The sequence below is a fragment of the Triturus cristatus genome, chromosome 10 (genome assembly GCF_964204655.1).
Source record: "Triturus cristatus chromosome 10, aTriCri1.1, whole genome shotgun sequence".
In the NCBI taxonomy this organism is placed as follows: Eukaryota; Metazoa; Chordata; class Amphibia; order Caudata; family Salamandridae; genus Triturus; species Triturus cristatus.
Genome location: NC_140593.1, coordinates 1,056,613,072 through 1,056,627,207, shown reverse-complemented (window position 1 = coordinate 1,056,627,207; position 14,136 = coordinate 1,056,613,072). Strand labels below are relative to the sequence as shown.

The window sequence follows — 14,136 nt, the reverse complement described above, 5'->3', positions numbered from 1 at the left end:
CCCTTTTTGTGGACAAGTCACTTAATGTATCTAAATGTTGTTTTATTTCCAGCATGTGTTTCTTAAGACATAGCAGACTATCATACTCATATAAAGAAATCATATGCTGGCATCCACTATATCTAATCCATTCACTTTTCCATATAGCTTGAAGTGTTCTGCTAGGGGTTCTAGGGCCAACGAAAACCAGATGGGCGAAAGGAGGCATCCTTTCTGATGCCCCTCTTTACTGTTAAGTCTCCCAAATATACTATCCACTTTTGTAGTCTGCACAGGCTCTGTATACAGCAGCTAGATCTAACTTTGAATTGTAGGTCCATGTACCTTTTTTACCAAGGCTATATATATGGAAGAACAACCTTGTGAGTAAAAGGTCTTTTCTATGTCAAGTGTCACCACTGAGGCCAATGAATATGCTACAAGGAAATATGTTAGGCCTTGAAACTGTCTTCTGAAGTTCAGAGAGTTCTGTGACCTGGCACAAAGCCGTTCTGTTCAGAGTGGATATATCTTGTAATGAGCATTTAGTAATGATAATGGCTCATACAATGCTTTGTCTAACAAGTCTATACTCTAATTGTGTAGATCTACAATTACTGCTTCCCTCATAGCAGTTCTTGTATAGTTCTAGGAGTTGTGGACACAGCCAGGATGTATATGAGTCATGGAAATGAAATGGTAGACCATCTGTCACTGGGTTTATATAGGTAGGTTCTCTTATCTCTTCCACAAATACAGGCTGTTCTTGTGCTTTCCTCCAATCATTAGTTGGCATTTTTAAATTTGCTAGGATCAAGTACTCTGCTACCTGGAAGCTGGAACCTCGCTGTTTACGCAGTTAGCCCTGCTCCTTCCACAGCTGACTACTTCACAGTGAACACATAGAAAATACAGAGATCTTACACACGGGCTTAAATCTGACATTTCCTCATACTTCTGATCAGACCCGTCCCTATGTGATCCCATTTGGATGGGATCAAGGGACACCAGCTTGTAATATTAATGTCCCTTAACAAGCATCTGCTGGCATTCAAAAATTCACCATTTTGTGTTGTAGATATGATTGTTGTCAGACTTTATATTCTAGTGGGTTGGTTGGTTGATATATTACATAGTCTGAGGTCATGAATTAACCTCAGTTCCCTCTTCTTAGTCCAGCTGGCTTGTCGTAGTTATCCTACTGTGATGATTCTGGATCATGCAACTTACTCGACTTATCAGAGAGCAGGGCATCTCCTGCTGCCACTGTGGCTGCACATTCTGCCATAATTGAGCATCAATTTCTCGTGTCCTACTACTGGCCTTTGATGTGTGTCTTGTTTTCAGTTTCAGTTTAATTATGTCTTTATTTCGATTATCAAAAATCATAAAAGACAACATACATCAGCAAACATGCAAACTGGCACAATACCACATTAGCTGGTGTTCCCAAAAACAGTGAAACAATTAAAATAACCAAAAAAACAAAATTAAAAAAGAAAGTTAAAAGTACATATAGCCTAACATTGTATCAAATTGTCTGGAAAAACTGGTCATATATTATATAAATAGCTAAAAATCACAATAAAGCAAGTGTCTTTAAGACAGTAGGCAAATATAAACATAATACATAAAAATTACTAAAACTTTGATAGATTATTAGTAGTAGCTATAGCTAAGAGGTCTAACTCATTATTTATTATATATGGCCGTATTAACAAACCCTCAACTTGTTTGCTCGAATGGCCCACAACCAGCTCAGGAATTTGGCCACTGCTATAACAATAGGATCCTCAGTGTTGGTTTTCAGAATCCTTAGAACCTCCATAGCTACTCTGATGCCCATATTCTTGCAAATTGGTTTCAACCATTTGTGCCTAGGTGACCTATAGGCGGGGGATACAAAGAAAATGTGAGCTAGTGACTCAATTTCGGCTGGACAAAAGGGACATTTGTCATCCGTAGCGGGGTGCCAACTACTGGTGAACACTTTGATGGGAAGAGAACCCACCCTAAACTGATAATACAGCTTCCTATCGGTAGGTCTAGTAATAATGTCCCAGTATGTTTCTGGTTTTGGCTCATATTTATGTTCATTGAAAACCCGAGTCAAAGAGCAGCATTGGTTGTGTGTAAATTGCTGAAATCTAACCGTGCTCAAGTAAGCTGCTTTCAAATCCTTTTTGCCAGGAAAGATAGCAGCTACTGGATCCTCCCACAGTTTGCTCAACTCCATGCTGGTCAGTGTGTGTTTTAGATTCCGTATCCAAGGGTTTTATTTGTACAACCCAGCGACCTAACTTCAGAGAAAGCTTGAGCATATGGGGTAAGCCCCGGGGTGGTCTAGAGCCTTTTCCAGAATGCTACAGGTCTAAACCGTGCCTGGTCGGCAATTTTGTTACAGCCCAGATCCAAATATAAAGGCCACAGTGGAGTAGACTGCGGGAGGCCAATCAGACCTCTCATAAATTTGTTTTGGGCAGCTGCCAAAGATGTTAAATCATTAAAACCCCATAATTCCGCCCCATACAGCAGGGATGAACCTATTTTAAGGTTGTATATCTTTAGCGCAGGGGCTATGGGCTTGGTCTTGGAAAACCTATGCTCTTTTAGCAAGTTGGGAATGCTTAAGTGTCAGCAGGTCGATCTGGGATTTCCAGCTGAGTTTCTTACCCAATGTTAGCCCTAAATAGGTGAATGTGTTAGTCTGCTCCAAGGGGACATTATTCATGTGCACCCTCCCCCTCACGGCCTTTGACCTATGGAACACCATGAACTTCGTTTTGTCTACATTTACCACTAGCTCATGCTCGCGACAAAATCCCCGAAACGCTCCAGGGCGACCTGCAAACCTTTCTGAGTCCTGGAAACAGGGTATCATCTGCAAACATGAGCAGCAGTATCTTCATTCCTGTCAACATTGGAGCATCAGTGGCCTGGGATGTAAAGTATTGAACCACCCTATTGATAAAGAGTGAAAACAGGGTTGGGGCCAGTACACACCCTTGTCGGACCCCCTTAGGTACCGCGAACGGTAACATCCCCCTGCTTCCCCCATCGAACCTGTGCATAATTTGTTTCATGTGATTTAACCAGGATACTCAATAATTTATAGGGCTTCCCCAGAGCCTGAAGGGCACTCCACAGTTTGGTACGAGAAACTAGATCGAACGCGGTCTTAAGATCTACAAAGGTCGCGTAAATCGTACCACCTCCAATAGCGACTACCTTCCAATAGACAAGAACGAACCTGAACACCTGGCCAACAGTGCTTATATGGGGACAGAACCCTGCCTGTAAGGGGGTCAAAATGTCCATCTCATCTATCCAAGCCTGGATCCTGACTAGCCTTGCAACTAATTTTTGGATAGAATCAATGAGGCTCATTGGCCTGTAGTTGCCTGGTTGGGAACGGTCACCCTTCTTGTGTATAGGTAAAATTACGGCGCCGGAAGTTTCAGGAATAGGTGCGCCGCTAGCTACTGCATTTGCAAGATATGTTATGTAGGGGACCCAATTCTCTTGATCCAATACAAACAGGTTAGCCGGAATACAATCTAGACCTGGAGCCCGGCCTCGTGGAATCGTTTTAAGCACATTTGCCACCTTGGGGCAGGTAAAGGATGCACTGGTATCAGAGACGGGTAGGTAGATGATAGGGTCACTACAATTAGTCATTGAAAACTGTGCCTCAAAGTGGGACACCCACACCTCCGGGGCAACATGATTTATAGGTACTTGTGATATAACTCCACTGCCCCATTTGACGAGTTGCCAAAAATGGGTCATGTTTTGCTCTTTGCTTGCTACTAGCAGGTCAAGCCATCGGGACTCATCCCAGTCCTTCTTTGCTTGCAATTGGGATACCCAGTACCTAGTTCTGGCTTTTTTTATATCCCCCATCACATGTGATCTAATAGCCCTAGCCAGTGACTTATAAACCTCTCTACAGGTTTTATTATACCAGGAGGCTATCCTTGTGGAAGGGGCCCATGTTTGTTTGTTGGGCTTGATAAAGACATTTTTAAGCTTCCTGAACAGCTCATTATGGACCTCGGGGATAATGTGGTTTACCGCCTCTTGGGAGTCGCAATCATGCCAAATAGAGAGTGAGCAACCGACCAAGGATTTCATCGCAGCCACATCACCCTTGTTATCTACCATCCCAGCCCATCTGACCCTCCTCGTATCATTGGTAAGTATGGACTCTACTAACTTGTCCTCAGCGGCCCTAGAGCCATTGCTAGATAGGCCAGGAACCTTTAAGGTTAGGATCAGCGGGTTGTGGTCACTTTCACTCCGCTCCTGGACCAACATGTCTAACATAAAAGACCAGATTTCTACATTGAGGAAATTGAGGAACATATAGTCGATGCAACTACTTCTTATTCCATTATTGAAAGTGTGGGTGCCCTTACTATCTGAATACGTCCCCCCCATTGGCTACTCTGAGTCTCCTTTCCAGACACAATCCTTCAAGCTGTAATGCAGCCTCAGTCCACTTTTTAATTGGGCTTAGATTTAATTGCGCGATGTTCCATTGTACATCCTCTTCCAAACTGAGGTCACCGTCTTCATGGTCGAGGGGCTCGAAAGTGCAATTAAAATCGCCCACTATTATCAAGTTGCAGCCACCCCCCAGACTACCTAAAAACTTGTCAAGGAGGGCAACTACAGTTGATGCTCTGCCCCCAGGCAACCCTCTGGCATAGACGTTAATAACCAGAACGTCTAACGCATCAGCCATCTGTAACCGCAATGCCATTATATCAGGACTGTCAATGTAAACTTCTTGCACCACACATCCATCTGACTGCCTGACCCAGCATGTGAGACCGCCAGACAGCCCACCTTTCTGGCCCCCCAGCGCTGGTTTGGAAAAATTAAGATAACCTGGGAAGAAAATGGGAGTCACAGACCAGGTTTCTTGAAAGGACCAGATGTCATAATTATCTATAAAAACTGCCCAGTCCGTTGAGACAGTTTTGGTAGACAACCCAGCTATGTTCAGGAAGAAAAAGACATCGATGGCTGTACATGCCTTTTTACGGGGATGTTAAGTTGATCAGTTGCACCCGTGCTACTGCTGCCCACAGCCACTGACTTCTGGAGCGAACTGTTATGCTGTTGGAAAATGCTGTAGGGTGTGATGGTTTTAGCCGAGGAAGTAATAATAAAATCCCTCGACCTCACCTCCGGTGTATTAGCCATCCCTCTACCACAAACAGTCCCTAGATCAGCAGGGCTGCTATCGACAGAACCAGAGACAGAGACATCCCAAGTACATAAGGACCCTGCATAAACTGGGTCGGGAAAGCCTGTGACTGCCCTGATTGGTCCCTTAAATCCTAGGACTCCTACTTAAGTCAGGCCACCTGGAGTTTTAAGTCAGTCAATTTCTTCCATGGAAGTTAGAGCATCAAATCGATTGCTAGTGGGAATCTGGAACGTATGTTGGCCACACATGTTAGGTTCGCCCCTCCTCTCACTACGTCCAATAATCCCTTCTGTTCTGTAGAAAAATCCCAATGGGACACAATTAATATCATCCTCCTTGATGAAGCAATTGCCCGCCCTCTCCAATATGTACTGAACCAATCTAAGGGATCTAAAGCTAAGAACCACACAATCACCTGGGAGAGACTTGTAGGATTTAACCACCCAAGGAACTCTACAAACCATCTTGAACTCGCAAAAAATAGGTTCCTTAATACCTGTCCTAACACTCAAGAAATGTAGTGCCTTATTTCTTAACGTGGGCCAGTGCTCCCGCGCACCTGAAGGGAGCACTGGGACGTTGGACAGAACAACTGTGTATGGAGTAGCTTCCGGGGGTAGGTGTAGAAAGGACTGGGTACTCAAAGGGCAGGAGATATGGGGCTGATGTATCTGCTAGCTAGTGGGTTTCTCTGCCTGCTTCATAGTTGGAAATAGGGGCTTTATGATTTGGGGTGGATTGTCAGGTTGTGTTACCTTTCTGGCCCCTAAATACTCCTCTGACCTCTCATTCAATTGTGTCGTGACCCAACCCACCGTTGTCCCGTTAGAGCTGTTTGAGGTGAAGTTAGAAATACCCATCTCTATTTTGTCAAGTCTTTCTTCAATCATGGACAACTTCTTTAATATGGGATCGATTAGTGCCGATAGTTTGGATTCAATCCTAGTGCAAAGATCTACCTCATTACTCGTGTGGGCAGACACACATGCATCCACTAGGCGAGGCTGACTAGTTGAAGCGCTGCTAGCCATCGTACTACTAGTGCTTGCGGTAAACTCCCCTTTACGTTTTCCAGATCTTAGAGGCATATGATTGTTTTTTGATGGTCCTCGGGCTTTCCTCTTCTTGGACGGTGTTCAACAATAGCAACATGACTAGGCTTCTGACCCCTGGTGGTATTCGGGGAACTTTCCAAATTTCCCTGGTTAAGGGAGAGGGAAATCGTTTGACTGCTGGGGGGTAGGGGAGACAAACCACTATGCTGGTCGGTAGCTTTGATGGTCACTGACTCACTGCGCGGGAGGAGTGGTGAAGTTCCAAGGGTGCAAGTAGGAACTACTGGTTCGGGCGACAGCCTACGTTCAGTGAGCTGTATTTGGTGTATTAACACTGATTCTGTCCTGGACAGGAACGCATCAAGTGTCCCCACAACGCCCGCACTCGCTGTTGCTTTACGTTTGTTCATAATGTCCAAGCACCACAACTAAGCCTACCCTAGTCGCTACTCCGACCTACACAACCAAACGAACTTAGACGTCAGAGGGCTGGCCCAGCCCGGCCTCATCCGGACCCTGATGGGCACAGACGGGCCCGCCCTTGGTCTGGGCTTCGTCCAGGATATGTCCCGATCGTGTCCTGCGCCACGGTGGGAGAGACAGCGCTATAAGCGTGATGACGAGTGCCTCCCCCTCACGGCAGCACCTGTGGCAGCAGCAGAGGGTTCTGGGACCTGTAGTCCCCTTCTGCGATGTTGGACCCCTCGCGGGAATGCCTGGCGCGGAAAGAGTTGACCCTGGGACTCCTGTCCCACCAGGGCGTGCAGAGCGTCCAGCAAGAAGAATTAGGCAGCCAAAAGTGAGTAAGAACTCCCACGCCGCAGGGGAAGAGGCAGCGCCATAAGCGCGATGACGAGCACCTCCCCCTCACGGCAGCACCTGTGGCAGCAGCAGAGGGTTCTGGGACCTGTAGTCCCCTTCTGCAATGTTGGACCCCTCGCGGGAATGCCTGGTGCGGAAAGAGTTGACCCTGGGTCTCCTGTCCCACCAGGGCGTGCAGAGCGTACAGCAAGAAGAATGAGGCAGCCAAAAGTGAGTAAGAACTCCCGCACCGCGGGGCGAGAGGCAGCGCTTTAAGCGTGATGACGAGCGCTTCCCCCTCATGGCAGCACCTGTGGCAGCAGCAGAGGGTTCTGGGACCTGTAGTCCCCTTCCGCGATGTTGGACCCCTCGCGGGAATGCCTGGCTAGAAAGAGTTGACCCTGGGACTCCTATCCCACCAGTGCGTGCAGAGCGTACAGCAAGAAGAATGAGGCAGCCAAAAGTGAGTAAGAACTCCTGCGCCGTGGGGGGAGAGGCAGCGCTATAAGCACGATGACGAGCACCTCCCCCTTACGGCAGCACCTGGGGCAGCAGCAGAGGATTCTGGGACCTGTAGTCCCCTTCCGCGATGTTGGACCCCTCACGGGAATGCCTGGCACGGAAAGAGTTGACCCTAGGACTCCTGTCCCACCCGGGAATGCTTGGCGCGGAAAGAGTTGACCCTGGGACTCCTGTCCCACCAGGACGTGCAGAGCGTACAGTAAGGAGAAAGAGGCAGTCAAAAGTGAGAAAACTTGTCTTGTTTTAGTTTGTTGCCAGTCTCTCCTTTTGCAATTGGGATATTTTTCTCTTCTAGCCCAGATGGCTGAGTGTCTGGAGAAGAGGGCACAACCCTCATATATTACCTTTAATTTCACTGAGAATAACACTATGTAGCGAATTTGCGCTTTGCAGGGCTTCTTTCTCACTTCCATGAAATACTGTCTTTGTGCATGCGCTGCTGCCATGTAATCTGGAAAGAGGAAATCAGTAGCAGTGTCCACTTTGAAGGAGCCGTGTGCAATGTGAGTGGGCATTCTGCAGGATAATATCCTGATCATTAAAGTTCAGGAGCTTTGCAATCAATTGATGGGTGTGTGAGGGGGCACCTGATGGAAGCGGCAGGACCAGTGCTTTATGAATCCTCTCAATCACAAAGAATTTAGAGAGGCCCTAAGGCACAACCACCATTAACGACTAATTTTCCAGGTAGGCAGCTGAGTCCCAAACCTCTGTATGCTCTTGGAGCCCAACTATTCCACTGGGACTTCTGCAAGCTCTTCCTTCTGTATCTTCTGTCTGAAATTCTAAGTAACATACACTTTCTAGTAAATCTGAACTATTTTTGCCGATTTCCTCATTTCAGACTTTGCACAGAAATGTCTGTCAGCCCAAATTCACTCTGACAACTTCCTTTGGTCGGACTTTAGTAACTTTACATCTATGTCTACTGTGTCAATTTTGAATTCAAAGACAGTTTTCTATTCTTGCACAGTTTTTAATATTCTATCCAGGCTCTCTGTTGGGTCAGATGTTGCTACCCCCTGTTTTCTCTGCTTCTGCTGTTAGGCCCACTTTGCCACTCAACTCAGACACCAGTGATGCCACTGCCACAGTTTGCCTTGTGCTCTTGATTTTAACCACTGCTACAAGCACAGGCTGTTTACTCCATGTTGTAGTCCACTGATAACCCCCTGATTCCAGCTGTTAGCACCTGAAATGTTTGTTGGTCATAACAGTGGGTCACATTAGTGGCTACAGTATGGGTTGTAAATCTATCCCCTACTACTGGCGTTAGTTCATGGTACCTGTGTTCAACTTACAGTTCCACAAATGTTTTATGTGACAAAGTCCTTTGTGTGGGTTGTAGGTGAATTTGGGGGGTGGGGGAGAAACACCCTTCTTTGCTGCTCACCAGTGCTTGTCTGGGCAGTCTGTCCAAACTGTCCCAGTCCACCCGTGCTTGGTGGGAAACAACACATTTCACCTCCTTGGCCACACCCAATCACCGTCAGTCATTTCATACTTCTACCATGTAAATTCCCACAGTCAAGCAGCTGTCCCCACTTTCACCAGATGACCACACCGAGTTTTTCCACCCTTCTCGGTTGGTGCACCTGGGGGGCCAACACCTCCATAATACCACCTGGACACCCCCCCCACACTGCACCGGATCCATACACTGGGGCTGCCATCTCTCTTTCCCTTTGTGCGGGTGCAGGTAGGCGCCTAGCCCACAACTTATAGCACCACTGGTGTGGGGCTTCCCCCACTGCTCCGAATCTACTGCACGTCACTTCTTCAAACTGGCTCTTGCTTCGTTGTAAGGCCCTGTGCGACTCACTCTGCGACTGTTGCATGGGCACCATCGTGTTTTGGTGCCTTCTCGAGCTTGCTTTGTGTTTCCTCCTGGGACTCTGCTCTTTTCATGCTCTATGCTAGCCCCTATAGTGATTCCACTTGTGTCATGCTGTTTCTCAGCACAAGACACCCAGCTCCTCTTACATATGGCCAACTTTGCCCCAGATTTTGTCGGATTTAATGGACAGAGTTTGCAGTTTAGGCTGTTCTTGTCTTGTCTGCCATGTTTCTGGCCACACCCCCACATTATGGGTTAAGTTATCAAGTGTTGCGTTGAGTCATGCTGTGCCATGCTGTGTTATATTGTATGTTGTGTTATGTTGAGTAATGTTGTCCTCTGTTGCATTAAGGTATGGTGTGCTGTGTTTTGTTGTTTCATGTAGTGCTACACTGAGTATGTTATGCCATGCTTTTTATATTTGGGTATTTTGTGTTGTGTTTTGCAGTTATCCTAGGGTGTGCTATGTTGTGTTATGTCATGCTATACCTTGTTTGGGTGTGTTGCTTTATGGTGTGTCATTTTGTTAGACAAGTAACTACATAAAAAGCAAACTGTCTCTCTCTATTGCAACCTACACATCATGTTGCATCTGCCCTCTAACAAAATACCTACCTGATGTCCAATCCACAAAACCAAATGGCAACACAATAAGATAAGGTAAAGACACAGGAAGGCCAGTGGCTGTAGGGGAATGATCCAAAGCCCACTCACTTTCTCTGTGTACTTCTTCTTATTATACTGTTTTGAAGAATTGATGTCATGAGGTCGTCAAGACAATAAATGCTGTCCTGACCTAAACATGGTCCTCACCAGAGCCCACATTGAAATCTCGATTCGAAATTGCAACCAACCAAAGATTTTAAATCTCATTTAGACTGCATATACTATGGAGTGGCTAGAGTTAAGCTGCGAACTCAAGCTCTAAAGATTTTAAGGATGAGACCCCATTGGTGGCTTCAAATCTAAGATGAAGGCGCACTTGCTCTAATGCAACAACTGTCCAGCTTTTACATTTTCCGTTAATTGCATCCTTTATATTATAAGTGTGTTTTTATTCTTCAACCCTTCATTGTCCTATTTTAGGTTTTGACCATCGAAAAGATGCTTTTTATGACGTTATTATGTATGTTATAAATAATTACAAAACAAATAACTCACTTACTCTACCTGTCAGTCCTCCTGATTTCCATCACTATCGTAGACACTAAAACCCACTTAATGATTGGGTATATTCTAGGGTATTACCTTTGTACCCGTGATTTATGCCATTGAATGCTGGAATGTCTTCTGTCTGAGAATCAACCATCAATTGCAGGAAATCCACTCGGTTCTGGGAATAGAAGGAAAGACACACAGTATACTATCAGTTGAAAATATACTATACAAATATGTACAGTCTCAGCTAGCTTGTTAAGGATATTATTAATTGTAAAGGAATACTAGGAGCATCAGGGTATCGCATCTACCCAAGTGACAGTGAATTTGGCAATCTTAGTTTATGACCAGGTATCATGCTGCAATATTTCACTTTATGCAATCAATGACGAAAAATCAAATCCTGTTTATTATAACTGCCCTATTTTTATGTAACTAACGGGGTTATCTGTGGTTTCTTTATGGTCAGCCATGGATGCCTCTGGCTTGAAGAAGTATTTGTCCATGCATTTGACAACGACATCAATATCTGAAATATTTGACTAGAAGGTGAGCCTCAATCTTTGGCCTCAAATAGATTCTTACTTTATTACTAATACCTCTTTCTTTTTCCCTTCTTTCTTTCTTTATTCTCCCATACTTTGTTTGCCCTCTTACTTTATTTTATCATTTTTTCCCCTCTAGTTTACTTTGTTTTTGCTTTCCTTCCTTGCTCCTTTCCTTTTCACCTCCTTTTCATGCTACGTTCATTTATTCTCACCTTTTTAGCTCACCTTTTCCTTGCCACCCCTTTGCCTTTTTTTCCTTCCAGTATTTCTTCCTGTCTTCCCTTCTATCTTTCGCCCTCCATTAATTTTTTTCTTTAATTCTCCTTTCTTCCTTCCTTCTACCTCCTTTCATGTCTTCAGTCTATATTCATTGTTAATTTGTTCTGTCTTGCCTTTCATCCTTTCTCCCTTCTTTCATTTTATCTTTATTTTACATCTGCTTTCTTCCATCCCTCCATTTACTGCTCTTTCGTCCTTACTACCTTTTGATAACTTGACTTAGGACCTGATTACAAGTGGGTCAGTGTTTTCTGAATCCTACGTAAACCACTGTTTGCAGTAGAGTCATAATTATGAGTTAGGTGATATTTGCCGAATTACCAGGTGCATTAAATATATCCTTTCTTAAATATTCAGAAGATCAAACCTACCAGAATTTAACAGGGGAAATGTGTATGGTATTTACAGTACCATGCAGATTTGGTGCTGTGAGAACTAAAATGGCACATTTTTCCCCAGAAAATCATAGCAAGTGGTATTCATCACACCTGCTAAATAATGTACCATTACCTATCAGGATCGATAGGCAGCACTTATTCCTCCAACAAGCATGGAATCAGGGCTTCAGAATTTTAGTGTGCAGGAACAGGAAACACTTGTCATGTTGTACCATAAAGAAACAAAAATGTATCTTGGTCTCTCACATTTTTCCAGTCTACTTACCTTCCATTCCACCTTTCTTTACTTCTTCATATGATTTAAAATGTCCCTTTCATCCTCCCCATTTCTTTCTTGCTTTCTTTATCCTTTCCTCCCATTTTTCATGTCCCTTCCTCCCATTTTGCTTATTTCCTCACCCTCCCTCCCTTCATCCATTAATTTCTTTTTCTCTTCCTCCTCCTATCTTTTCCATTATTTAATTCTTCTTCCTTTATTTCTTCCTTTGTTTCTCTTTTTCTATCCTTTATGTTTCCCTTCCTTTCATTAACTCTCTCTTCTCTCATCCCTTCTTTCATATTCCTTTCCTTTTTGCTTAATTTCTACCACTTCTTGATTTCCACCCTCTTTTCACCTCTTCCTTCTTTCATTATCCTTTCCATCCTTCTCTCCTTTCAAATCCATTCATACTTTCATTCCTTTCTCCATTTTTTCATTTCTTTCTTTCTTCTTTTCTTGCTTTCTTCTCTATAATCCGCTTTCACTTTCTTTCTCTTTTCTAGATTTTGTTTTCTATCCTTTTTCGTTTGTTTTTATATCTACTCTCTCCATATGGCTTTTATTTGTTTTACTTCAAAGTTTCATAATTTCTCTTTGTCACAGTATTTGCTTCCCTTAATGGCCATAGTCCCATCCTTCAACTTTGTGATGCTAATCTTTAACTGTGATATGTATGAGCTTCTCTGACGTAAGTGCAAGGAACTCATAAAAACAACTGTTAGACCTGGCACCATTGGCGTGGGACTCCCATTATTTGCTGTTGCCTCATCTGTTTTTGCTGGTCTAGATGCTTTGGGCACTTTGCCACTGCTGTTGAGTGCCAAAGTGCAAGCGCTCCTTTGTAAACTGATGTAATGGATTAGTGATTGCATGATTGGCTGATTTGATTTACTTGTCAGACCCTAGTACAGTGCACCGTGTGTGCCCAGGGTCTGTAGATCAAATGTTGCTGGTTGGCTTGCAGCATTGATTGTGCCACCCACAGAAGCAGCTGTAAGAAGTGGCTCAGGCCTGCCATTGCAGAGCCTGTGGGCAGTCTGGTACTGCCATGTTGACTTGGCAAGTGCAGCCACTTGCCAGTCCCCATACCTTCCCTTTTCTGCATGTTAGTCACCCCTAAGGTAGGCCCAAGGTACCCCTGTGGTAAGTGAAAGGTAGGAAATACCCTGATGTGTGTGGCATGTCCTGATAGTGAAATACTGCAAATTTCGTTGTACACTATTGCAAGGCTATCTGTTCCCATAGGCCAGAATGGGGAGTTAGTTTATAACATCTTATAAACATAACTAACCCTGGGAACAAGATAGGAAAATACAGTTTAGTATGCCTGAACTCATAATGTTTAAGTGCATATTTTAGTGAGGGTGATTTTTACATTCTGTGTTTGAAAATACCACTTTTAGAAAGTGGGTATTTTCTTGCCTAACCATTCAGTATGCCTCTGCTAGGTTTGTGTATTGCATGTCTGGCTTGTCAATGACAGGAGCTGGGGCGGGGGCTGCCGCTCCAGCAGTCTGATGAGTCAGAGCTGGGCTGAATGGGACCTGGGTTGAATTTAGAGTAAGGGGAGGAGATTTTCTTTCACCTGCCTGGACCTGGTCTACCTCCAACAATACTGTCTCCAACTCCTGCCAGGAAGCTGCACCAGTGAGGACAGAGCTGGTTTTGGCTGGGTAAAGACACTCTCTGCCTTCAGAGAACAAAGTATTTGTGTGTATAAAAAGGGGGACCCAGACCCCAGACTTTTAGATCACTTCTGGGAATCAAGGGGAACCTTTGCCAAGGAGAAGAACTGGATAAGTGGAGAAGGAATACCGTCCCTGTGCTGTTTGCTGTCTGGGGTTGGCCTGCAGTGGCTGCTTGCTGCCAAGGAAAGGAGAAGAAGGACTTTGCTGTTTGCTTTGTCACCTGCTTGAAGAAAAGATCTCCAAGGGCTTGAAACTGAGCTTGCCTCCTGTTCTGAAGTCTCAGGGACACAAAGAATTCACCACCAGCTCCCCTGAATTTCCTTGCTGGGAATTTTACCCTGCAAAGAGGTGCCCACTGCTGTTTAGGACCTCTAGACATTGTTTGTTGCTGGGA

The 14,136-nt window shown here is 44.7% G+C and overlaps 1 protein-coding gene across 3 annotated transcripts in view; it reads right to left on the bottom strand.

The window, feature by feature from the left end:
- LOC146796555 (cytochrome P450 3A24-like) overlaps positions 1-14,136 on the bottom strand; it is a 318,208-nt gene that overhangs the window by 60,515 nt on the left and 243,557 nt on the right. For all 3 annotated transcript variants that reach the window (XM_085629191.1, XM_085629190.1, XM_085629189.1), the window contains exon 9: positions 10,661-10,745. In XM_085629191.1, the coding sequence (XP_085485317.1) occupies positions 10,661-10,745 (85 nt within the window). The remainder of the gene's footprint in view (positions 1-10,660; positions 10,746-14,136) is intronic.